General features: G+C 42.7%; 1 protein-coding gene across 4 annotated transcripts in view; it reads left to right on the top strand.

Moving 5' to 3' along the window:
• AMBRA1 (autophagy and beclin 1 regulator 1) overlaps nucleotides 1-27334 on the top strand; it is a 158214-nt gene that overhangs the window by 114214 nt on the left and 16666 nt on the right. For all 4 annotated transcript variants that reach the window (XM_033928441.1, XM_033928440.1, XM_033928438.1 and 1 more), the window contains 3 exons: nucleotides 6662-6772; nucleotides 14716-14904; nucleotides 15091-15245. In XM_033928441.1, coding sequence (XP_033784332.1) covers nucleotides 6662-6772; nucleotides 14716-14904; nucleotides 15091-15245 — 455 coding nt within the window. The remainder of the gene's footprint in view (nucleotides 1-6661; nucleotides 6773-14715; nucleotides 14905-15090; nucleotides 15246-27334) is intronic.

Raw genomic sequence — 27334 nt, 5'->3', positions numbered from 1 at the left:
ATACCAGGAAATTCTTTTTCACTGAAAGGGTGGTTGATCGCTGGAATAGTCTTCCACTACAGATGATTGAGGCCAGCAGCGTGCCTGATTTTAAGGCCAAATGGGATCGGCACATGGGATCTATTCACAGGGCAAAGGTAGGGGAGGGACATTAGGGTGGGCAGACTAGATGGGCCGTGGCCCTTATCTGCCGTCTATTTCTATGTTTCTATGTTTCAATTTGCTGAAGGTCAGAAGAAGCATCAGTAAGAGAAGTGGGATTTGAACCCTAGTTTCTCTGGCTCTTAGAGTGCTGCTGTAAGAGGAATTGGGTTATAGATTTGATTCACCACCTTTTGTGGCACTTTCTCTGTGCTTAGTGAGCTTACAATCTCTATTTTGTACTTGAGGCAATGCAGGGTTAAGTGGTTTGCCCATGGTTATAAAGAGCTACCGTGGGCATTGGAAGTTCCTCAGGTAGACTTGGTATGTATCTCAGCAGATCAATTAGCTCCTACTATTTATTATTTCTATAGCGCTACCAGACGCACGTAGCACTGTACATTAAACACGTAAGAGACGGCCCCTGCTTGAAAGAGCTTACAATCTAATTACGACAGACACACTGGACAAAAATGGCGAATAAATATATGCAGTTTGCCATTCTGGTCTGCTTTGGCGAGGAAAAATCTCAGCTGCCAGTTAGAGAAGCTGCAAGGTTATCAAATCCTTATACAAAGAATTGTTCTTGTCTTTCTCGCTGGTGCACTACTATCCTGGTAGAGATCCCATGTCCTTCCATTCTCTCTCCCCTCATTGTCTTATCACCAACTTTGTAATAGTTTTATGAACATGCGTGAAAGAGAGTTCTTATAATTGAGGCAATGTGCCTGTGGATATTTCTCGTGCATATTTTTAGGAGTATCATGGGAAACCCAACGATTTTCCATCTGACAAGGACTGGAGTTGGACACTCCTGAAACAACTGCCCAAAATTGCCTTAATAATGACCACCAAAATCCCCATGGATTTGCCAGATGCTACCTGATCACCACCAGTCTAGAAGTGTCAACCTGGTTGGTTTCTGGGGAGTTGTATCCTGCATAAAATCAAATTTTAGACTGCATAACCTTGAAGTTCAATGCAGTTTACAAAAAATTAAATAATGACTAAAAAAGGAAACCATAAAATCTAGTCAACCAAATATTTTGAAAAAAGTTCTCTGTTGTTTTCTAAAATGTACATAGGAATAATTTCTAATATTCCATTTGCTTTTTTTTGGCCACTGCTACACGCTAAGCTGAAGATTTCAACATGTATACAATGACACCTAGGTTCTTTTCCTGAATGGTGGGTGACTCCACTACTTATCCCTGCGATTGGTAGCATGGAATCTTGCTACTATTTGGGATTCTGCCAGGTACTTGTGACTTGGATTGACCATTGGCTTAGATGGGCCATCAGTCTGATCGAGTATGGCTATTCTTATAGTCTTAGCCTAGCATTCTGTAACAATAATTTGTCTTATTCTTCCGTATGCATATCACTTTGCCCTTGTCCACATCAAATTTTTATCCACCTTATGGGTGTCCAGTCTTCTAGACTCAAAAGTTGTCCCACAGTTTGTCACGTTTTGCAGATTTGATCACCTCGCTCATCTTTCCCGTTAAAACCACCAGTACAGAGATTGCTGTGGTACTCCACTCTTCGCCTTTCTTCATTGCGAGATTTGGCCATCTATCCCCCGCTCCCTGTGTTCTGTCTTTTAACCAGGTCCCAATCCACAACAAGACATAGCCTCCTGTCCCATGGCTTTTTAATTTCTCCGAACTATGTTTCCTAAAATGCACTGCTGTGCGAGATCCTGCAATTGGTGTTTTGAATGAGGTTACTGTGACTGTAGTGCCACTTCCATCACAACCGAATGACGCACAAAGTAGGAATGCAGCTCTGTCGCCACCAGAAAAATTGGATACAGTGTTCTTGCCTTGCTTTAATTACCTCCTGGCATCTCCGATCCTCCCTAATCCATGTTTTAATGCCAGAAAGAGGTCATTTATTCAGTGGCAGTCTTCGTCTGTCAAATCTTCTCCAATTTTGGCAGGAAGCAGCTTGCGAGCACCCAAAGAAAGGGGCTGATAATTGTTGACTGACTCACACTGTTAATGGTTGGGTTGGTAGAAGTGTGTTATGCAGGAGTGGGGGCTGCGGAGAGAAGGCCAAAAGATTGTAGAATTCCCTGTGGTGCTTCTGCGCACTTTCTAAACAATTTGTTTCCTGGTTTGAGACTTTCGACCGTGGGGGGGGGGGGGGAGAAATACAGAGGGGAAGTGTTAGTTAAATTTAGATTTGTTTGAAATACTTTACCACCGAGTATTTATTAATAAAGTTAAGCACTTGGGAATGTGTATGATTGCAGAGAGTGGAAGACAGAGAAACGTAGCATTGACTATCGACGGGCACTTCCGAGGAGTCAAAATTTAAATATCAACCCAAATGTTAACCCTGAAAATTGTGTTGAACTCTGTCTGAATTATTTTGGTAAGAAGGTTGAGGCTTTCCAGCAGCCAGGAATGACCAAGCAAAATGCCAGTTCATCATGCCAGATAGAGATACTTGTGGCACATCATAACATCGTTCAGCCAGACATAAACTATGTGCTGTTAAGATTTAGTCCAAAAGAGATAGAAATGTATATGTCTATTACAGATCTCTTTAATTCAGTCTGAAAGAATTATCATTTGTGCTGGGAAATTCTAGTGAACAAAGAGATCACAAAATCTTTTGATTGATTGCTGCTGATAACTGATAGTTTTCATCACACATGCAGCCTATCTGATATTGGATTCATTCTGTGATTAAGGTCAGCCAATCATACTATTAGATGGATTTAAATTTTACTACTTGTCTTTCTAAATCTGAACACAAGGCAAGTAACAGTTTGGCCAGTTATTTTTGTGCTTTAGAGGGTTTACAAAGTTGTACTGGAGGCAAAGGAGAGTGAAATAAGTCCTCCGAGGCCATAGGAGGCAGCAGTGAGAAAAGTGGAATTTGAACCTTGACTTTCTTGCTCTGGCTACAAAGGTACCCTGTGACAAATATTCCTCATTTCTATCCCATTATCCATTGGTGTGCCCAAAACGCTGTCCTGGGTCCTTTTATCATCTTCTGCTACCTTTGCATCCTCGTTGTTTTCATATTGTTTCAGTACTGTTTTTATGTCAATGACATACTGCTTTACCTCTGCACTTTTTACCTAGAATTCATTCTTAAGAACAAGAACATAAGAATTGCCGCTGCTGGGTCAGATCAGTGGTCCATCGTGCCCAGTAGTTCGCACACGCGGTGGCCCTCTGGTCAAAGACCAGCGCCCTAACTGAGACTAGCCCTAGCGTACGTCCTTGTTCAGCAAGACCTTGTCTAACTTTGTCTTGAATCCCTGGAGGGTGTTTTCCCCTATAACAGCCTCTGGAAGAGCCTTCCAGTTTTCTACCACTCTCTGGGTAAAGAAGAACTTCCTTACCTTTGTACGGAATCTATCCCCTTTTAGCTTTAGAGAGTGCCCTCTCGTTCTCCCTACCTTGGAGAGGGTGAACAACCTATCTTTATCTACTTTGTCTTGAATCCCTGGAGGGTGTTTTCCCTTATAACAGCCTCCGGAAGAGCGTTCCAGTTTTCTACCACTCTCTGGGTGAAGAAGAACTTCCTTACGTTTGTACGGAATCTATCCCCTTTCAACTTTAGAGAGTGCCCTCTCGTTCTCCCTACCTTGGAGAGGGTGAACAACCTATCTTTATCTACTTTGTCTTGAATCCCTGGAGGGTGTTTTCCCTTATAACAGCCTCCGGAAGAGCGTTCCAGTTTTCTACCACTCTCTGGGTAAAGAAGAACTTCCTTACCTTTGTACGGAATCTGTCCCCTTTCAACTTTAGAGAGTGCCCTCTCGTTCTCCCTACCTTGGAGAGGGTGAACAACCTGTCTTTATCTACTTTGTCTTGAATCCCTGGAGGGTGTTTTCCCCTATGACAAACTCCGGAAGAGCGTTCCAGTTTTCTACCACTCTCTGGGTGAAGAAGAACTTCCTTACGTTTGTACGGAATCTATCCCCTTTCAACTTTAGAGAGTGCCCTCTCGTTCTCCCTACCTTGGAGAGGGTGAACAACCTGTCTTTATCAAAATTGTTGCTTGGTTGTCCCTTGCTATTTAAATTTGGCTATGACCAAACTTCTCTTTCCTCTCAAACCTCTCTTTCCATGTATGAGTATATTTCTGTCATTCTGTCAGTGCCCTCAACTTGCAACTGTGAGATTGACTTTAAATCCCCTGCTATATTACATTACATTACATTACTGGCTTATATTCCGCCTGTACCTTTCAGTTCTAAGCGGATTACATCAGAACGATAACTGGACATTTCCAGGAAGAGAAATACAAATAACAATTAAGGCGTAAGGTCTAAAGCTATTTTGATGAGTAGATTCTAAGAGGGGAGAGAGAGGGGAAAAGGAAGGGATTAGGACGTTTGGGTGAATTTCTTGAATAGTAGGGTCTTGATTTCTTTGCGGAAAGCCTTGAGGTCAGTTGATGCTGTCAGTAGGTTGGTGATGGAGGGGTCCAATTTAGCTGCATGTGTTGCAAGTAAGTTGCCATACATCTTTTTGCATTTAGTTCCTTTAAAAGGGGGGAAGGAGAAAGGGGATTGGGTTCTCCTCTGTCTGGTTGAGAGGTTCCTGTTTATTCAAAGCACTGTTGAAATGTTTCATTTCTTTCTCTATATCATATCATATAAGAACATAAGAATTGCTATACTGGGACAGATTGAAGGACCATCAAGCCCAGTGTCTTGTTTCCAACAGTGGCCAACCTAGGTCCCAAGTAGTAAAACAGACTTTATGCTGCTTATCCTACGAATAAGTAGTGGATTTCCCCCAAGTCATCTCAATAATAGCCTATGGACTTTTCTCGTATGAAATTATCCAAACTTTTTTTTTTTTTTTAGTTTTTAATATATACAGTATATATTTTTTTATCTGAACCTTTTTAACCCCTGCTAAGCTAACTGATTTCACCACATTCTCCGGCAACAAATTCCAGAGTTTAATTACATGTTGTGTGAAGAAATATTTTCTCCGGTTTGTTTTAAATCTACTACTTAGTAGTTTAATTGCACGCCCCCTTAGTCCATCCATTTCTTTATGAATATGCTGCCAAAACCTTTATCCATTCTCATCTCTCTGTTAAGACTACTGTAACCTCCCATTAACCATCTATCTACATGCTAGTTTATTAAAAACTTGACAGCACATCTTATCTTTCTCCACTATTACAACTAGGTAATCTTACTTCAGAATAGAGAATGTCTCCTTCCCCACAGGAACTAAATTTCCCCGTCCGGTCCCCATGATTTTTGTCCCTGTCCCATTCCTGTAAGCTGTGCATTAACCGCACAAGCCTCGAACACTTATGATTTTAAGTGTTTGAGGCTTATGCATATGAGGACGGAGCTTAGGTATTGGTAGAATGAGGCATTATGACATCACAATCTGAGCTCTAGAATGTTGCTACTTAGGATTTTAAAGGGTTTGAGGCTTGTGCAGATGAGGACGGAGCTTAGGCATTGGTGGAATGAGGCATTATGACATCACAGTCTGAGCTCTAGAATGTTGCTACTTAGGATTTTAAAGGGTCTGAGGCTTGTGCAGATGAGGACGGAGCTTAGGCATTGGTAGAATGAGTCATGACATCACAATCTGAGCTCTAGAATGTTGCTATTTAGGATTTTAAAGGGTTTGAGGCTTGTGCAGATGAGGACGGAGCTTAGGCATTGGTGGAATGAGGCATTATGCCATCACAATCTGAGCTCTAGAATGTTGCTACTTAGGATTTTAAAGGGTTTGAGGCTTGTGCAGATGAGGATGGAGCTTAGGCATTGGTGGAATGAGGCATTATGCCATCACAATCTGAGCTCTAGAATGTTGCTACTTAGGATTTTAAAGGGTTTGAGGCTTGTGCAGATGAGGACAGAGCTCAGGCATTGGTGGAATGAGGCATTATGACATCACAATCTGAGCTCTAGAGTGTTGCTACTTAGGATTTTCAAGTGTTGTGAGGCTTGTGCAGATGAGGACGGAGCTTAGGCATTGGTGGAATGAGGCATTATGACATCACAGTCTGAGCTCTAGAATGTTGCTACTTAGGATTTTAAAGGGTTTGAGGCTTGTGCAGATGAGGACGGAGCTCAGGCATTGGTGGAATGAGGCATTATGACATCACAATCTGAGCTCTAGAATGTTGCTACTTAGGATTTTAAAGGGTTTGAGGCTTGTGCTCTCTTATAAGTCTCTTCACTCTTTGGTTCATTGTTCATCTGCCTTCTCTTGTTTCCCCAACACCCCATCCTCATGGCTTATTCTCTCATCTGCGCCTTTTTTTCTTCATTGCACCATATACCTGAAATTAACCATATTAAAGTCACATCCATAAACTCACCTTGTAAGGTTGTTCTGAAGTCTTAAACATTGAACTTTCTGGGTTTTAACCTTCTCAATTTTAATCATGTTTACCATAATAATTTGTCTGAATCCTCTTTAGTTGTAAGGTCTGACTGTCTTACAAATCTCTAGATGTCACTTCATATATCTATAGTAGTAGTAATTGTTTTTATTTTTCTTTCCTGCTGCAGGGGCTGTGATTGGGGACGGACAGTCAGCCGTAGCCAGCAACATTGCCAACACAACTTATCGACTTCAGTGGTGGGAGTTCACAAAATTTGATCTTCCAGAGATCAGCAACGGTAAGATGAAGTGGATGCACACAAGTTTAATCAAGTTTTCCATCACCAGAAGGATGACTTATTCATTTTAGTATTTCTATACCGCTTATAGCCTAAGGGCTTCTTTTGCGAAGGTGCGGTAAGCGGTTTAGCGCACCCACTGGATTAGCGCGCGCTATAGCGCACGTTAGCCAAAAATCTACCGGCTGCTCAAAAGGCGGCGTTAAGGCGCTAGCACGCCTTTGTAAAAGGAGCCCTAAGTGGTATATATTCAGATACTCGAGCATTTTTCCCGCTCTTTCCTGGTGGGCTCACACTCTTCCTAATGTACCTGGGGCAATGGAGGATTAAGTGACTTGCCCGGGGTCACAAGGAGCAGGGTGGAATTTGAACCCACAACCTCAGGGTGCTGAGGCTGTAGCTTTAACCACTGCGCCACTCTAAAAATCAAAATGTAGCAAAAGTGAGCCAAGTAAAGGGCAATGAAGCCATTGTGACATCACTGATGAGGTTGGCTCTTATTGGTGGAATGAGGCATTATGATGTCACAATAGCAGCTCTGGTTATCAGAGGCTGAAACTTCTCACACTATTTATTGATTCAGTTTTCTATACCGTTCTCCCGGGGGAGCTCAGAACGGTTTACGTGGAATTTATTCAGGTACTCGAGCAGTCTGTCCTGGTGGACTAACGTACCTGGAGCAGTGGAGGATTGAATGACTTGCCCAGGGTCACAAGGAGCAGCGTGGAATTTGAACCCACAACCTCAGGGTGCTGAGGCTGTAGTTTTAACCACTGCGCCACTCGAAAAATCAAAATGTAGCAAAAGTGAGCCAAGTAAAGGGCAATGAAGCCATTGTGACATCACTGATGAGGTTGGCTCTTATTGGTGGAATGAGGCATTATGATGTCACAATAGCAGCTCTGGTTATCAGAGGCTGAAACTTCTCACACTATTTATTGATTCAGTTTTCTATACCGTTCTCCCGGGGGAGCTCAGAACGGTTTACGTGGAATTTATTCAGGTACTCGAGCAGTCTGTCCTGGTGGACTAACGTACCTGGAGCAGTGGAGGATTGAATGACTTGCCCAGGGTCACAAGGAGCAGCGTGGAATTTGAACCCACAACCTCAGGGTGCTGAGGCTGTAGCTTTAACCACTGCACCCCACACTCGGTGAATCTTCTAATTCCTTGTCCTATAGCTGTTTATACCTTGAGGCATCACACCAGAACTTTGGGTAACTTTGCAAGGATTTTACATACCATGCATTTGCTTTATGCCAGGGCTTATACCCAGCATATAACTGATTCTCCTTTTACATCGGACTTACTGTATTTCAAGTTCTCTTTTTTTATTATTATTATTTCTTGTGCCTAGCAAATCCCTCCAGCTTAGTTAGAACTAGAGCCAAGATCTGATGTCATGAGATTTCATTTACAGCTATCTATCTCCCTGGAAAAGCGGAGACTCAGAGGAGACATGATAGAGACCTACAAGATCATGAAGGGCATAGAGAAAGTGGAGAGAGACAGATTCTTCAAATTTTCAAAACATAAAAGAACAAGAGGGCATTCGGAAAAATTGGAAGGGGATAGATTCAAAACAAATGCTAGGAAGTTTTTCTTTACTCAGTGGGTGGTGGATACCTGGAATGCGCTTCCAGAGGACGAAATAGGGCAGAGTACGGTACTGGGGTTTAAGAAAGGATTGGACAATTTCCTGTTGGAAAAGGGGATAGAGGGGTATAGATAGAGGATTACTGCACAGGTCCTGGACCTGTTGGGCCGCCGCGTGAGCGGACTGCTGGGCACGATGGACCTCGGGTCTTACCCGGCAGAGGCATTGCTTATGTATGTTCTTATGTATGTAGGGATTCCCCCCCCCCCTTTTAATTTGCCTTCCAACTCACCTATCCTGACTGGAAACAAAATTCTTGTCTGAGGAATTTCAGGCTTTCAGTTCCAGTTTAGAATTATGGGGGGTGAGGTGACATCATTGGTTGGTGTTAATATGCTGGTCACATAGCCTATGAAGGCACTTTACAATAAAATAATACATCATTAAACTATATTCATTTTTGAATGTACCTGCTTAATACTAGAGCGCTATGTGGTATTGATTAGCATTTGCTTTGTTTTTGCTATAACTGCTGTGATGCTCTTTATAAGTGAAATATTAAATTACACCAAGTTAAAATCCAATCTTCATGTGATGGCTCTTCCCAAGAGCAATGAATGCCCTCGCTGATGTAGGAATTGAATTTACGTGCGGCAATGCCTTTGAGACATTAGGCAGGCCCACTATGCTTTATGCTCTTAAAGCAGCTTCCTTGTTCCAGAAGAAGGAGTCTACATAACAGCGGAATAAAGGTTTTATTTCTCGCACCCTGACAACCAGGAAATACGCAGCGAGAGTTTAAAGAGTAACAGTCTGGAAGTGTTGACTGTGTGTGAATCGCAGCGAATCATTGCTCACTCATTTCCAGGGGAGCATTAAGGAAAGGGACCAGCGACTCCTTTGTGAGTGCTCTTAGGATCAGGAATTGCAGTATTAATAGTGAGATTCCAAAAGAGCGATTGGAATGATGTGATCGAAGAGTAATTAAGTAATAAGGAGATTCAGTGAGCCTACGCCCCCCCACCCCCCATAGAGTAACATAATGCCTCATGTCCAGTCTTTGAGACTGGTCATAGGAACGAATCTCAAATTGAGCCATCTCTCTCAGCTTGGAGTCCTCAGAAGCCCAGTAGGTCAAAATCCATTTTTTTGCCACAAGAATGGCATTGTAGAGGAGTCTACTTTGGGAAGAAGAGAAGCCCTGCTCCTGTAGTGATCCCTATTTAATTACTCTTTGATCACATCATTCCGAGCTCTCTTTTGGGGGGTGGGATTCGTAGGGGCGGTCTGTTTGGGTAGATTGCTTGAGTGGATTGGGGTGTATGGGCTGATGCTTGTTTGTCTGAGGGCTGGTGGGTTCCCTAATGTAAAAAAAATAATACGGTCAATGGTCTAGTCTGGAGTTGTACCAGTCACGGGTGATGCTTCTCTCTTTGCTGGACTCCGGCCTGCTCCTTCCTGGATTCTTTCTTTGGGGAGGTTTGTCATTGTTATTCTTGCTCTTCCTGTATTGTCATTCTGCTGATTGTGATTTCTTGTCTGTGCCATTTGCCATTGTCAATGAAAATATATTAAAAAAAAAAAATAGTGAGATTGCCAAGAGCTGTACTTTTCTCTTGTAGCCTGGTAGTTCCTCCTTTCTCTTTCCACTTTGAGCTCAGTTGGAAATTTTGGGATCCTTTTACTAAGGTGTGCTAAAATGGCTTATTTATTTAAAAACTAAGCAGATCACAACCATACGTACACAAATTATTAAATAAACATAGTAACATGAAAAGCACAAACAAAATCTCACAATGCATTTTGCTGCTTGTCTCTCTCCTTTCCTGCTATACAAATTTGACTGTGTTTAAGAAAACACTTCCACAAATAAGGTTGTTTTCAGCAACTTTTTTGAAATTTTGTATATTGTCCCTCACTCTTAACTGTCCAACTGTTCCACATTTTCACCCCTGCTCTCAAAATTGCCTTCATCCTGATCTCTTAGCATATTTTATCCGCTGCATTCCATCTAGTGCCAAGCGCATCGCCGTCTCGGATCTTAACGGGTGATACGACATCATAGCTTGCAATAAATACCAAGAAATTCCATGACACACGGCCTGAAAAATTAACACTAAAACTTTAAACAAAATTTTACATTTAACAGGAAGCCAATGTCCCATGTCCTGACCTATCGCTTCCAAAAATCATTCCTGCAGCAGTATTCTAGATTACCTGCAGTGCCTTAAACTTAGAGGATCCCATCCCCAGGTACAGGGCGTTGCAATAGTCCAGTTTCTGTAATATCATGCACTGCGTCATGAGCCTTCATTTGTAACTTCCCAAGGATTGTTCCCCTCATTATTCCCTTTATTTTTCCCAGCCCAGTCATTGTAGCAGCACATCTCTGAAGTCAGGAGCCATGCATCAAGGGTTTCAGGTTTTATTATGGCTTGATATACCGCTTTAAATTCCAAAGCGGTTTACATTGTTCAAATTCTAAAAATTCTTCAAAAAATGAAGGGGGCAGTGACATACATGGTAAAAGTGTCTATTGACTAAACATGATATAAAAGGATAATGGGTTACATTGCTAAAAATAAAAATGAAATGGTAGAGGGAAAAACAGGGAGAGTGGGGTAGCCTGGGATAAGAACATAAGAAGTTGCCCGCTGAGATGACCAGAGGTCCATCTTGCTCAGCGGTCCGCTCCCGCGGCGGCCCATCAGGCCTAGTGCCTGAACAGTGATCCCTGATTAATTTTATAACTTACCTCTAATCCCATCCCTATAATCTACCTCTACTTTTATCTGTAGCCCTCTTATCTGTACCCCTCAATCCCTTTGTCTTCCAAGTACCTATCCAAAGCTTCTTTGAACCCCTGTAGCGTGCTCCTGTTTATCACATCCTCCAGTAGTGCGTTCCATGTCTCCACCACCCTCTGTGTGAAAAAGAACTTCCTAGCGTTTGTTCTAAACTTCTCCCCTTTCAATTTCTTTGAGTGCCCCCTTGTACTTGTTGATCCCCTTAATTTGAAAAATCTGTCCCTGTCTATTTTTTCTATGCCCTTCATGATCTTGAAGGTTTCTATCATGTCTCCTCTAAATCTCCGCTTTTCCAGGGAGAAAAGCCCTAGCCTTTTCAGTCTGTCAGTATATGAGAGGTCCTCCATACCCTTTATTAGCTTAGTTGCTCTTCTTTGAACTCTCTCAAGTACCTCCATGTCCTTCTTGAGGTACGGCGACCAGAATTGAACACAGTACTCCAGGTGCGGGCGCACCATAGCACGATACAGTGGCAGGATGACTTCCTTCTTTCTGGTCGTGATACCCTTCTTAATGATACCCAACATTTTGTTTGCTTTCCTTGAGGCTGTTGCACACTGCGCCGACGCCTTCAATGTTGTGTCTACCATCACTCCCAGGTCTCTTTCAAGGTCGCTCACCTCTAGCGCTGATCCCCCCATTTTGTAAGTTCCCTTTGTCTAGATCACCAACTATGGCAATGTGTGAAACAAAACTCTTCTATCCAGCCCAAATATACCACAACATCTAACATTAATGGGTACTGGATAAATAATTTTTTATATAGTTTTCTTATGTATATCTCAAGGAAGCCTCAGCCCCCACCACTCCACCGCTGTATAATCTCGCAACCACAGGAAGCATTACGTGGTGCCTCATCATTGGCCGTCCCCTTTACTGTGCTTAGAATAATTATAATAATTTATATTGTTCAATAAATATATAAGAATATAAAGTGCTTGGTACTTAGCTTTAAATCAGCTTAAAATTTGCTTCCTGGTCAGCCAAACCTGGGAGTAAGACCCTTCCATCAGGATCAGACTAGCAGGCACATCATTGCCACTCAAGTGTTTAGGAGAACAGCTGGGGAAATGAGTTTAGCTCACTGAAAGGGTAGGTTGGATTAGCAGAAATGTCAAATTAATGAACTGTACAAACAGTAGTGTAGCCACAGGCTGTCAACATGGGGTCGAAGAATTGTTTTCCATCCCTGACAGAAAGATACATAATTTTCCGAAGTATGATGAGAGCAGCTCCTGCCCCATTACGAAAACAAACAGAACCCGCCTTCCCAGGGTTTCTTGTTGGCATTACGGGCCCAGTTTTGTATTTTTGTTTGCACTCTACGTAATCAGGCAGCTTGCATTTTCTTCACCACTTTCGGAATAATCAAACTGGCTCTTTCACTCTTTCCTTCTCTTTCCTCATGCAGATGCGCACAAATATTACAAGGACCTGCCTGGTGTTGTGAAATATATTTCTATCTCTTTTTTCCCCAGCATTTATTAATTGCAAGTGAATTGTCTCTAAGAATGTGTTGATAGGATTATTGAAATTAAATTGGTCATGCAGTTAAACCATTATCCCGGGTATCCCGGGATCTCCTAGCCATCCAGCCTAGCACCGCCTGTTCTTTTATTTCAAATACTTGATTACTACTTAAATTCTCTTAGGTCGCTCCTCTTTCTGCTTCTTAGGAATGTTCACCCTTTTGGAGGTGCAGTACTATATTGCTTATAAAAATATTGCACAGAATCAACCACAGGAATGAACCCTGAGGTGCTCTGCTGCCGATCTCTTTCCTTGGGGTGAATTCTTCTTTACTTTTATTCTCTACGGTTTATCTCTTATTGAGTGAGTTAGAAACCATAGTAACATAGTAGATGGCAGCAGATAAAACCCAAATGGTCCATCTAGTCTGCCCAACCTGATTCAATCTAAAAATTTGTTGCTTTTTTAATTTTTATTTTCCTTCTTCTTCTTCTTAGCTATTTCTGGGCAAGAATCCAAAGCTCTACCCTGTACTGTTCTTAGTTCCAACTACCGAAGTCTCCGTCAAAGCTCACTCCAGCCCATCTACACCCTTCCAGCCATTGAAGCCCTCCCCAGCCCATCCTCCACCAAACGGCCATATACAGACACAGACTGTGCAAGTCTGCCCAGTACTGGCCTTAGTTCTTCAATATTTACTATTATTTTCTGATTCTAGATCCTCTGTGTTCATCCCATGCTTTTTTGAACTCCGTCACCGTTTTCCTCTCTACCACCTCTCTTGGGAGCGCATTCCAGGCATTCACCACCCTCTCCATAAAGAAGAATTTCCTTACATTGCTCTTGAGTCTCCCACCCCTCTTGATTCTCCCACCCCTCAACCTATTTATGAGCCCCTTATGTCGTCCGGTATATCAAATGCTTTACTGAAAGTGATCCGATTGGCTTTGGAAACGGTAAACTCTCTTCCTGTTTGTGTATTTCCTTATTCTGCTTATTCATTTGCTGAAATTTAATCATGAAGAGTAGCAAAGCAGTGAATAAAGAAGATAATGTGCGGTTCTAACATCCATCTCTGTTTCACTCTCCCTGTCTCTTTGATTCTCTTACAAAACATTTCATCTCAGCTTCTGTATTTAATTTAATAGCAGACAGGATTCTAGCTGGGATTTCTTCAAGCTGGAGGAATCATGGTGTGACGAATTCAATTAGAAACTCCCCAATCTCTTTTCAAGTCTGTTCAGTGTGAGCATTTGGATGTGGCCTGAAGGATCTGCTAATGATATAACCTGGCTGCAGAATTTATGGTCGGTGCCATTGGCCGTGGGAGGATAAGTGACTGTATTGGGATATAATGACCTTTAGGAGCAGATTGGTCCAGGGGAAGGATGTTGTTAAGCGTGATAGTGCATCTTAAGCTATAGATTAAAGAAGCTTGGGGCATGACAGATGGAAGCTGGAGAGAAGCTCTTCCCTGGGGTTCTGGCAGGCATTTTAAACACATAATATGAATTTGCTTGGTTGTTTCTCTTGGAGGGTTTTCCTCTATGCTTGCTTCCTAGAACATGTGCCTCTTGGGTTGTATGATCAGAACATCTAGATTAGGAAGCAAGGTTAGAACAGCGTGTGCCTCGGCTGGAGTGTTTTGTTTTTACCAGACAAATATTCAAGGAGATAATCTTCAGCACAGTATACCTTCCCACACACATCACCATTTTCTCCCTCAGATATAAGCCCTGGTCTGGAAATGATCTGAACTTGGTAAATGTTTCATTCAGTAAAAAGTGAATGAGGCTTACAGGGGGAAAAAAACCTGAGGAGAGCTGAAAGATTCTGCCATTTTGAGGCAGAGATCCCTCCTCACCTCATAAGTTCTGTGGGTCCTCAACTGCTTCCGTAGTGGAAAAGCAGAGGGGGGGGGAGGAAGTAACAATTTTGTCCTCCCCTCTGAAGTAGTTATGCCTCTATGCCTTACATAACTTAACTGCTACTGCTTGCTGTTTCTATAGGGCTATCAGATATATGCAGCTAACCATGCCGATACTGGGAATTTGTTTGTGTCCCCACAGCCTCGGTGAATGTGCTGGTGCAGAACTGCAAGATCTACAATGATGCCAGCTGTGACATCTCCGCTGATGGGCAGCTCCTGGCCGCTTTCATTCCCAGCAGCCAGCGAGGCTTCCCAGATGAAGGCATCCTGGCAGTGTACTCACTGGCACCACACAACCTGGGCGAGATCCTCTATACAAAGCGATTCGGTAAGAAAGCAGCAGAAAGAATGTGAGCCCAACTGGGGCATAACCAGTGAAGCTCAAGCTGCTGGAGTCCTGGCTGGTTCCTAACAATCCTTTCACAAAATCATTTACTGCAACAGTTTGGTGAAGTGGAAATCGTTATCGGGCTGCTTATGAGATGTTAGCTGATGTTTTTTCCCCTCTCCTCAGGTCCCAATGCCATTTCGGTGAGCCTGTCCCCCATGGGCCGGTACGTGATGGTTGGTTTGGCCTCCCGTAGAATCCTGCTGCACCCCTCCACTGAGCACATGGTGGCTCAGGTTTTTCGGCTGCAGCAGCCTCACGGTGGGGAGACCTCTATGAGGGTGAGTCTGCTTAGCTGGCAGAGTTTGTTTTATCTGCATGTCTGTTCACAAAATCCGAAACAGCTGGAAGAGGACCCCGAATGTTCCTGTAGAATCATCAATAGAGATGAAATGATCATTTCGTCAAATGGCTAGAAAGGGGTCTTATGTGAATGCCACCTAGAATCATAGATGGTCCTAGAAGGGATCTCCAGGTAGTCATCTACTATCATTTAAAGGACTGGACTGGGCCTCAGATGAGAGAACCATATATAAGGCTAATGAGAACCTCAGAAAAGCATCTTTTACATATGAGGGGATCTCGGTTTAGATTGCATGCTTTTGCAGTAATTGATTCACAACTGTGGAATAGCCTTCCTTCAGTTTTACTTGTGGAAAAAGATGGCCTCATGAAGGTTGCAACGGGAACTTGCGACAGCCATTTCCTTTAGTGGCTCTGCATGGGGCAGGAGCGTGAGAGGATCGTTCCTACCTCAGTTCACAGCTGGACTACCAGGGCTTGGAAGGTAGGCCTTTTCAGGTACACGAAGCAGGAGGGAGGCAGGGTGGGGTGGAGCCGGCCAGGATAGGACACTATAGGGGCTCACTGCTGACCACCAGGGCTCAAGTCAAGCCTGGGGGAGGACTGCAACAGGTTGGGGGAGGGTTAAGAGCTGGCTGGTAAGGGTAAGGGTCGCTCCTGTCCCAGTTCACCGCTGGATCACCAGAGCTCAAGGCCGGTCCGGAGGGGGTCTAGGAGGGGGGCTCGGGGGCTGCACAGCTTGCTGCTTACCTATGCTCCCAGCTGACAAAAGGGCCAACTGTCCCTACCAGTGTTCCCTCTAAGGTACAGCATTCACAACCACACGCTGCTCTTAATGTGGCCATGAATCATTTCTGAATTTGCTATAGGAGAAGTGTAGGAGTCTATACCACTGGAAATACTGCTCAGTGAAATCAAATGAAGCTGCAACTGCATTCTTAAGTACGAGTCGTAGTTAAGTTGGGTGTCTGTAACTCGGGGACTGTGTCTGTACCTTGAATGCTCACAGGGGTTTAATTTTGTAAAGCTGGAATTGCCTTGAAAATTTAGTGATAAGACACCAAATAAGCAAATTATTAGTGGGGGAGGAAGACAACACAGGCAGAGTGATTGCATAAGTTTTTCTTCCTCCAAAATATAGACTTAAGAATATACCAACAGGTTGTAAAAGATCAAAAAGTCCATTAAGACTTTACGAAGCTGGAGCAACATTTGGAAAGGAACAACAATTTTCCATCATCTTTTAAGGGAGAATTAGTGAGTTCCTAAGTCTCATTTTCCCAAGTTCTGCAGTCTTCTCCTTCCTCACTTGGCTGTCTTGCTCCATCACAAGTTCCCTTTTCAACCAATCATAGTACTCTGCACGTTTGCAATCAAGGGTGGAGTATTCTAAACCTTAAGAAAATTAAACCATTTTGAAGGGCTAGTGGCAATTTATTCTCTCACTCTCCTCACTCCACTATTGTATGGCATGAATAGATGGAAACATGATGGCAGAAAGGACAAATGGCCCATCCAGTCTGCCCATCCGCAGCATTCACTATCTCCTCCTCACCCTAAGAGATCCCACATGCTTATCACACGCTTTCTTGAATTCAGACACAGTCTTTGTCTCCATCACCTCTACCAGGAGACTGTTTCGCGCATCTACCACCCTTTCTGTAAAAAAATTTTTTTTCCTTAGATTTACTCCTGAGCCTATCACCTCTTAACTTCATCCTACGCCCTCTCACTCCAAAGCTTCCTTTCAAATGAAAGAGACTCGACTCGTGCGTATTTACACCACATAGGTATTTAAACGTTTCTATCATATCTCCCCTCTCCTGCTTTTCTCCAAAGTATACAGATTAAGATTGTTGTCTGACCCCATATGCCTTAGGATGAAATCCACCGCCCATTTTAGGAGCCTTCCTCTGAACCGACGCCATCCTGTTGATATCTTTTTGAATGTAAAGGTAAGAGAGGAAACGTGAACTAGGACACAGCTCTCTGTGTGATCATCAGAGCAAAAGAAGCTTATTAAACATTGTCAATCAACAGATGCCTCATTTGCAGCACTGTCAATTACTCCATCATCCCACTGGTGGGAGCTTTCAAGGGAGCTGGCAAACATCAGAGCCATACAAAGCCTTCCCGGGGTTAGGAGTGCTGTAATTACCATGGAATCTGCTTCTAATCAGCTAACAGGTTTAAGAAAATGAACCCTATTGGTTCAGAAAGGCAGTAATCAGCTCCTTGATGCTCCACTGGGTTCTGTGCTAATGTTTTCTCTGTACAGTTAATGCAAACACCTCAGCCCGACAGATATCTCTACAGTTCCTCTCGGCTTCCTCCTCTGCTGCTAACGCCTTCATTCAGATGTCTTTCTTGTATTCCATGGACATCTCCAACATGCTTTGTATTGGGGTCCCTCCAGTGCTTCTCCGTTTATTTAAAATTTGCTCATGCCTTTTTTTTTTTTTTAGTAGTAGTCTAATCCAGTGATTCCCAACCCTGTCCTGGAGGAACACCAGGCCAATCGGGTTTTCAGGCTAGCCCTAATGAATATGCATGAGAGAGATTTGCATATGATGGAAGTGATAGGCATGCAAATTTGCTTCATGCATATTCATTAGGGCTAGCCTGAAAACCCAATTGGCCTGGTGTTCCTCCAGGACAGGGTTGGGAACCACTGGTCTAATCTAATTTTCAATTTTATATACCGGATCATTCCCCTAGGGGACTCGACCCGGTTAACAAACTTTCTTTATTTTATTTTTTTTTTAGCTGTGCATGGAACTTTATTTTTTTTTATAATTCTTTATTCATTTTCATATTTTACATGAAGTGTACAAAATATTGAGTTACAACTAATGAATACACAATATCACTTTTATATCTATTACATAATATTCTGAACAAATTTTTTTTATTCCCCTCTCCCACCCCCCACCCTTCAAGTACTTTCCAATCACCTTATACATATTGTATACCATATTATAACATGTTATGTAAAACGGTTAACAAACTTTAAGTTAATAATACATTAGTGATAAAGTGATGAAACTACAAAAATAGTAAATATTAACATTCATCAGGAAATTAGAGAAATTTCCTAAGAGGCATCATCTTTCAACTATCCGTTAGAAATTTCTTAAACAAATACGTTTTCAAACTTTATTCCTTTTTTTTATACCGTTCTTCTAGGGGAGCTCAGAACAGTTTACATGAATTTATTCAGGTACTTAATCATTTTTTCCTGTCTGTCTTGACGGGCTCATAATCTTATCTTATCCCAGGACAAGCAGGCAGCATATTCTCACATGTGGCTGACATTATCCACGGAGCCCGGTACGGACAGGGTAAAAGTGTACTGTCGCTTTAAGACTGCCCGCACCACTCATGCGCGAGTTCCTTCCTGCCTGATGCCAGCTCGCGAAGTTGTCATTTTTTTGTTTTCCATATCTAAACTTTAGCTAGTTGAGTTTGCGTTCTCACTTTGTATTTTTCCTTAATTTCCTTGTTTCTTTCTTGTTACTTGTTTTTCTTTCACGTCCTTTACAATTTCAAATAAATTTCTTAATTTTCATTTTCGGGGCCTGTAAGTGTTTTTGCAGCCTTTGTCCCCATCGATGGCATCGACGGCTTTTCAGCCTTCTTATCACTCGTCCCATATTGTTGGTCTTTCCTGCTGAATCTCTTCCCAATCTTCCAGGGCTATATTTTTTAAAAAAACCAAAGAATCAAAGAAGAAGAATAAATGCCTTACCAAACAAATGTTTTTATTTTTTTGTTCCTGCATTTTATTTCTTTAAGAAGATATTACTGGGAGTGGTGCACCTGGCAAGTTGAACTTCTTCTCTGATACCGTTTCTTAGTGGTACCGGTGCATCGACATCGACATCATCGAGCATCATGAGCATATCTTGCATCGAATCTCTTGATGCATGCCTCCCCTCGACGCCATCTAATCTAATCTTCATTTTATATACCGAATCTACTCCCTAAGGAGCTTGACTTGGTTTACAGTTTGTTAAAAAATGAAACATAACAAGTAAAAACTGTGAGATAAAAGCAGAAATTGGTTAGATTAGATGGAAGGAAAAAGTTAGAAAAAAGTAAGTTGAATTGCTTAAAATTACTATAAGACAGCTAAAATCAAATTAACTATTGTGAAAACAACCAGGTTTTTAAACCTTTTCGAAACTGATATAATTAATCTACCGACTGTCATTCTGAAGCGATCTTCTTCTTGAGGTTACCAACACTTTGACACCCTCCTGCACCTATAGTACCAACTGGGCAGCATATGGTACCGGTGCCACCTTTCCATGGATTGATCATCTGAGTGATATCGATTCCCTTCGGTACCGAAGAGCATCGACACTTCATCATTCTCATCACCAGCATCACTGGCATTTTCAGCATTGAGTCATTTGATGCATGTCATTTGATGATGCATCGATGCAGGTTGTCAATTCTGAAGCGCTGTGCCCCTGGGGGGTCTACAACGCTTCAACACCTGAGGCACTTACGGTACTGGCTTCATAGCCCTTAGTACCAAGCAATCTTTCACCGTATGCAGAGCATCTGTATTGTGAACAGGTGACCATCAGCTTACAATAATTTTGGCCTCAATGACCCTATTTTTCCTTCGGTACCAACACAGCTTTAGCATCGAACTCTGCCTGGTACTGATCCATCCTACTCTGTTTTATTTACCTGTGTCGAGACTCTACCGACGCTATGTTTACCTTGGTTCTATTGCTGCTCTTGTATCTTCAACGATCGGTACTGGTGCTTCCACTGTCTCCCTCGTTACCAGCCTAACCTTAGCAAAATACAATCTTGTCCTGGAATTGATAAACCTCAATGGTCACTTTAGTCTTTGCTGGTTAAATCTACTTGAAATCCTCCAGCTCTAGAGTCTAGGCCACTACATCACTAGAATGTGACAGCTGGACTATGGATAAGTTTGGATGCTGCCTTTGCCAGACCTATATGTTGGCTAACAGAGTTCTCAATTTCAACTATTCTGTCATTTTATCACAAACAGCTCATACAAAACTTGGCTGGTTTCAAGCAGTATAGTCCATTTCTCTGCCTGTCCAAATTTCCACTTCAGTCGATTGAGAAGAATCCACTATGGCTATAGACTTTTTTATAGTTGAACAATCCTGAACATCAGAGGTGTTCCTTCGAGGGTGTAGAGCCTACTAATATGGAACATCTCTGCTGCTTATTTATATCTGCTTCCAATGAGAATCCATCAGAGGTGTAGAACTTGTAAAGATGGATCTTCTATTCTGTTCATCATATCAACTCGGTTTCTCACCATGTCAAGTTTCTGAACAGAGGGATCCACTTGAGGCATAGAGCCTATTGAGCTTGAATCTCCTTGTCTATTTGGCAACGGCCTCCACTCTGGGTGTAGCACCTATAAATGGATTACCTATTTCCCCATATATAGGCTGCCCCTCTGCATAGGCTGCACCCATGTATAGGCTGCAGAAAAGGGCGGCCTGTGTTTAAAAAAAACAGAATATAAGCCACCCTACGGTATTAGCCACGGCTTATCTTCTGGTACCTCCCCTGCCTTTTCCATTCATCTCTCCCACCCCGGTACCTTTTTCGTAAGTCCCCTCGCTGGCACGCGGCTCAGATCTCCAGCGGTGCGGGGCAGCCATGATCTCTGGCATCCGGCCTGCCCCCCGTATCGCTACTGAATGGCTGACATCAGCTCTTGCGGGACTCGCGAGAACTGACCTCAGCCACTCAGCAAGTGGTGCGGGGGCAGGCCAGTTGCCGAAGAGATCGCGGCTGACCTGCACCGCTGGAGACCCCGCACCAGCGAGGGGGGCTTACGAGAAAAGGTACCGGGGGTGGGGGGATGATTAAAATTTTTTATATAGGCCGCCCCATTTAACTAGGCCGTGCCCCAAACACGGGTTTGTAATACCTATATAAAGGCTGCGGCCTGTATATGTTGAAATATGTTAACTGTGCTTAATGTACCTGGGGCAATGGGGGGATTAAGTTATTTGCCCAGGGTCACAAGGAGCAGCATGGGTTTTGAACCTACAACCTAAGGTTGTAGCTTTAACCACTGCGCCACACTGAATGAATTACATTCAGGTATACTAGTTATTTCTCTGTCCATGGATGGCTCACAATCTAATTTTTGTACCTGAGGCAAGATCAAAGGGAGCAGTAGTGGGGTTTCAATAGGGTACCCCTAGATGTCAAGCCCAGTGCTGTAGCCACTAGGCTACTTCTATCCCATGATAACCTTTCTCTCAATTTGCCATATATCCATATGTGAACAGATTTTAAGGTCTTGGATTGTACCTTTCATAGTGCCAGGATGACTAAAATTTAGCAACTGTATTTTACTGGGTCAGGGCTTAGAGGAGCTGGTACTATTCAATTGCATGATTGGGGGCAATTGCTGGTTTGCCAGGAGGAAGTTGTAGGTATACTAGGTCTAAGAGGCTGTTTCAGAGCCCAAAGAAGAAGTTGCAGCCTGGGTCTGTTTCTTGCCATTGGGCCCCTTAGAAGCTGAAAAGAAGGGAAAGAGCAAGGGGGAAGAGAGATTAGAGGTCCATCGTGCCCAGCAGTCCGCTCACGCGGCGGCCCCAACAGGTCCAGGACCTGTGCAGTAGCCCTCTACCTATACCCTTCTATCCCTTTTTCCAGCAGGAAATTGTCCAGTCCTTTCTTGAACCCCAGTACCGTACTCTGTCTTATTACGCCCTCTGGAAGCGCATTCCAGGTGTCCACCACACGCTGGGTAAAGAAAAACTTCCTAGCATTTGTTTTGAATCTGTCCCCTTCCAACTTTTCCGTATGCCCTCTTCTTCTTTTATGTTTTGAAAGTTTGAAGAATCTGTCCCCTCTCTACTCTCTCTATGCCCTTCATGATCTTGTAGGTCTCTATCATGTCTCCTCTGAGTCTCCGCTTTTCCAGGGAGAAGAGCCCCAGTCTCCCCAATCTTTCTCTATCTCTCTCTCTTTCTCTCTCTATTTCTGTCTCTCTCCTTCTTTCTTTCTTTCTTTCTTTCTTTCTTTCTTTCTTTCTTTCTTTCTTTCTTTCTTTCTTTCTTTCTTTCTTTCTTTCTTTCTTTCTTTCTTTCTTTCTTTCTTTCTTTCTTTCTTTCTTTCTTTCTTTCTTTCTCTCTTTCTTTCTTTCTTTCTTTCTCTTTCTCTCTTTCTTTCTGTCTCTCTCTATTTCTGTCTCTCTCCTTCTCTCTTTCTTTCTCTCTTTCTTTCTTTCTCTCTTTCTTTCTCTCTTTCTTTCTTTCTTTCTCTCTCTCTTTCTTTCTCTCTTTCTTTCTCTCTCTCTTTCTTTCTTTCTTTCTCTCTCTCTCTATTTCTCTCTCTTTCTGTCCCTCTCTACTTTCTCTATGCCCTTCATGATCTTGTAGGTCTGTATCATGTCTCCTCTGAGTCTCCGCTTTTCCAGGGAGAAGAGCCCCAGTCTCTCCAATCTTTCAGTGTATGAGAGGTTTTCCATGCCCTTAATTATTCGTGTCGCTCTCCTCTGGACCCTCTCAAGTATTCCCATATCCTTCTTAAGGTACGGTGACCAATACTGAACATCATTGCCCGATACAACGGCAGGATGACTTCTTTCGTTCTGGTCGTAATACCCTTCTTAATAATACCCAACATTCTGTTTGCCTTCTTCGCGGCTTAGCCATTCTTTCTCCTACACACTAACCGAGCTTTGGAATAACTTACCACTCTCACTAAGAAGCTTAGGCCCCTTCTTATCTTTCAGGAAGGCTCTGAAGACTGTCTTGTTCGCCAAACATTTTGGAAATTAATTATTCTACTTTTTCCAAATTAGATTTCTTTTGTTCTGTTCTTTTCGATTACTCTATTCTTAATGTTAACTGAGTCGAGCTCCAAATTGGTTGATGACCCAAGTTTTAGTTTAGTTTATTAAAACAAAATATAAATGTCCAATATATAATAATATAAGGAATTATTTTTCCCTGACTACTAAAAATTTGATCTAGTTCCCACATCACCTAATATTTTTATTTCCTAAGTATTGTCTGTGCAATCCACTGTTTCCTCCACTTTGTCCCCGTTTGCCCACAATAATTCACTGCCCTCATGCATTGTGTCTTGCCCTGTCTTGTGGCTGTTGTCTACACGGCTCCTCTAGTTTTGTGCATTCTCCTGTGTTGTCTGTGACTTCATTTCCAGTATCTTCTAGAGCAGGGGTGTCCAACCTGCGACCCTGTGAAGTATTTTGTGCGGCCCCGGTCGAGGGCGATGCAGTGTTTTCCTCTGCTGCCCCCGGGTGTTTACCGTCTTGCTGGCTCCCTCCTCTGTCTTGCTGCAGCGTTTGGGCAGCCCCAGAAACATTTGGGGGGGTTTTTTTCGGCCAGTGCGGCCCAGGGGAGCCAAAAGGTTGGACAACCCTTTTCTAGAGACCTCTGAATGTTCATCTTTATTTCTGCTGCTTTGTTGCTTAAACTCTGTTGTTTACCATTCCCCCCTTCTGAAGCTCCCAGTGGTTCTCATGTTTATCTGCACTATGTCCCTTCTCCTCCTTCTGGCATTGCTGTTCATTTTCATTCTCTCATATTAGCTCTCGCACAGCGCTTGTAGTCGACAACAGAATATTTTAAATAGTAATAAAAGTAAAATATTTTGAACATTTAATGGCAATTTATTCTTTCTCCCTTCAAACTTCACTTGTTTTTCTATTATAAAACGTTTGAAACTGCGTGAGGAAAAATGAGAATGAATCGGCTTAGAAGTGTGCTGTGCTGGTCGGGTTCCCTTGGTTTTAATGCTTAATTGCTTCTGCTGCCCCTTTTTTTTAAATGAAGGAAGAATCACTCTGCTGATTCCCTGCTGAGGAAGGTTTAGGCTTTCCAGATGACAAGTTTTCCAAATGCAAGTATAACAACAAGCAAGGTTCCTCTTCAAATCCCTCTTATCAAGAGCTTAGCTTGCAGCGCAAATTGCTGCTTTGGCAAAGTGCGGCTAATGGCCTGAAATTTATGGGCAGCCAGTGACCAGAACCACATGTCTGTAAGGAATGTGAAAGAAGCAGAAACATGAGGATACACACTGAGATACACCGTAAGGTTCAATCGGAGCGCTTGCCTTTCTGTTCTTTGAAGAAGAAAAGGCCATTACCTTTGATCATTTGAAATCTTCGTTTTCCTAGCAGCTTGTAACGAAGACAGACATAAAAAGCATCTCCTAGTCTCTTATGGATTCACGTTCTCTCCTCCTTCCCCCTGAGTGGGAAAGCTGGAACATGTGAGAATGGAGTGACAGGTGACAAACTTCTTTCTAGGGTTCGTTCAAGTTCTCCTGGGGTTAGGTGTTACATGGATTACATGTATAGAATGAGTTTAGAGAAATATGTTTTATATTAAGGATGTGTACTTTTTTGTTGGGGGAGGGTGAGGGGGGCATGACTTGAATGCCAGTAAGTCAAGATAGCAGCTACTAAAATGGTCCATGGTCTCCATGGTAAAGTGTAAGGGGACAAACTTAAATATCTGTTTAATGGACTACTGCAATGCTCTGTTTAACGGCCTCACAGCAAAGACTATACAGCGTCTCCAACTTGAACAAAGTGCAGCAATCAGACTCCTGAAGAATCTTCACGCTTACGACCATGTCTCTCAGGCTCTCGCATTTGCTCACCGGCTATCCTTAGCTAAACACTGTGTCTTTAAAGGCTTGATAATAGTGTACAAATTCTTGCACAACACAGCAATAGACTGCATATCAACTAAGCTACTTCAATACGTGCCAAACAGGCCACTCAGCTCCCAGGAGGAAATACGCGTCCACACACCTAATCTAATCTTCTATTTCTGTGTCGCTCATACCTAGGGGGGTGAGGAAGGAGAAGGGAGAGGGAGAGGGGGGGGGAGGAGAGGATACAGGTGATTAAGTGTCAAATAGATGAGTTTTCAGTTTCTTCCGGAATATGGTGTAGTTAGGTTCCGTCCTGGTCATTTCAGTAAGGTCATTCCAAGTTTTTACGCCTCGAAAGGTGAGCGTGGAGTGGAAAACACATTTGTATTGCAGATTTTTTGTGGACGGGAGATTTAGAAGTATTCTGTTGAGGGTTCTGTGTTCTATAAAACACCAGAAGACGATCCTCCTCCCAATTTTTACTAAGCTTTTGGAATCAACTACCCCCACAGATCAGATCACTCTGGTCAGGCATATCAGGGGTTAAGCTGAAGTCATCATTCCTCAGGTCTCATAGCTTGGTGTTGCCTTACAGAATGGCAACTAGGGAAAGGGATTGTGAACTGTATACCGCCTTTTTGTCGTTTTAAAACCACACTCAAAGCGGTTTTGCAATCAGGTGGCACTCAAGCATTTTCCTTCTCTGTCCCGGTGGGCTCCCAATCTATCTAATGTACCTGGCGCAACGGGGATTAGTGACTTGCCCAGGGTCACAAGGAGCAGCACGGGGTTTGAACCCACAACCTCAGCGTGCTGAGACTGTAGTTCTAGCCACTTCACTGCACTCCTCCTAGTGCACATAGGAGCTTGTTAGTGGCACTTTTGTCCATAAGTGGTGAATATGTCTAGGCATCAGCTTATAGAATTGCCTGATAGGTTACTGCGGCGTGGATTTGCAGTTTTTAGCAAGACAGTGTGGTTGTAAACAGAGGCATCCACCAGGCAAGAGATACGCCACACCATCAGAGAGATGATGGCAATGCTTTATGTTGCAAGGTCATGCAGTTCACTCCTTGAACTTCTTCTAAAGCGCCTAGAAAACTTATATTTGTGTTGAATCAAGCACCATTGAATGTATCTGAATTGTTAGAAACTTCAGAAATAGAAACAGTGATTTTGACCGTAGCTCTCGCTTTGGATAAAACATGGCTGTTGAGACTTTTCTTTAAAAACAGAAAGAAAGAGTTCCTCGGTTGCAAAATTCAAATGTTTCCTGATCTTTCTAAAGAAACTCAAAGACGGCGAAGATAATTTTTGTTGTTGAAACCTGGAGTCACCTCACTGGGTGCAACGTTTTACTTGCGACATCCATGCAAGTGTATAATCTGCTAATATGTTTTCTTTGAACCACAACAATTAACAGCTTTTCTGGCTACGTCCAGATTGGATAAAGAGAAACTATCAGCTCCATAATGAATATATCTGCCTTTTCTCAGTTTGTCTGTAATTTATCTTCTAATAATATTTCTTTAGCTCGCTTTAAGAAATCTTGGCTCCACGTTTTGAGGAGTTGAGTTGGTTGGAAGACTTTTCCTGTTTTAATTTTATTTGGATAGTTTATGATTTATATTGTTATAGGTCATATCTCTACTAACTTACTTTCTGTACAAATGAATACTTGTAATGTCATTTGAAAATTAATAAATAATTATATTTTGGCTGTATATAAAACCGCACCACAGTCTGAATAGTCGTGAAACTGAGTGACTGAACATCACACACAGAGAAAACCCTGTTCTCTTCAGATGAGGAGAGTGTGTTCAGTCAAGAGGAATCTGAAATAATGGACAATGCGGGTTTTATTTCCTGCCTCTCTGCTTCTCTTCCTTCTGCTTGCCGGTCATTATAATTATTCTGATGTCTGGATGGTATCCCTCAGTGGCTGTGGAGATCTCTGTGCTTTTTGAACCATTGCTTAAGCTGTGTGCTTCAAAGTGAACAATAGGGTTTGTAGATGAAATAACATCCCGGGCATGACGCTAGCAATTATAAGAAAAATTGGAAGTCACGGTGGACTAGGGCTTTAAGGTGCAGAAAAGCGCGCGCCTGACTTTAACACAAGCATTGAGCTGGTGTTAGTTCTAGAAGCGTAGCGCGCATGCACTAAAAACGCTAGCGCTCCTTAGTAAAAGGAGCCGTTGTACAAGGTCATTATTGACAGCTGGTGCCTCTTTAGCTTAGGTTCAAAATATTGCTAGTGAAATTGAGCTAAACCGTCTTTTAAAGACTAATTTGTGTAATTTGGGGATATTTTTTCCTGGTAGTCAATTTGTGATGCCCTCACCCTATATATTTTCATTCTTGACAATGTGGAATTTGTCCTATGTGGGTTTTCAAGCAACGTTTTTCTCTT

Source organism: Geotrypetes seraphini, chromosome 19 (assembly GCF_902459505.1).
Source record: "Geotrypetes seraphini chromosome 19, aGeoSer1.1, whole genome shotgun sequence".
In the NCBI taxonomy this organism is placed as follows: domain Eukaryota; kingdom Metazoa; phylum Chordata; class Amphibia; order Gymnophiona; family Dermophiidae; genus Geotrypetes; species Geotrypetes seraphini.
This window is presented reverse-complemented; position numbering and strand designations above follow the sequence as displayed.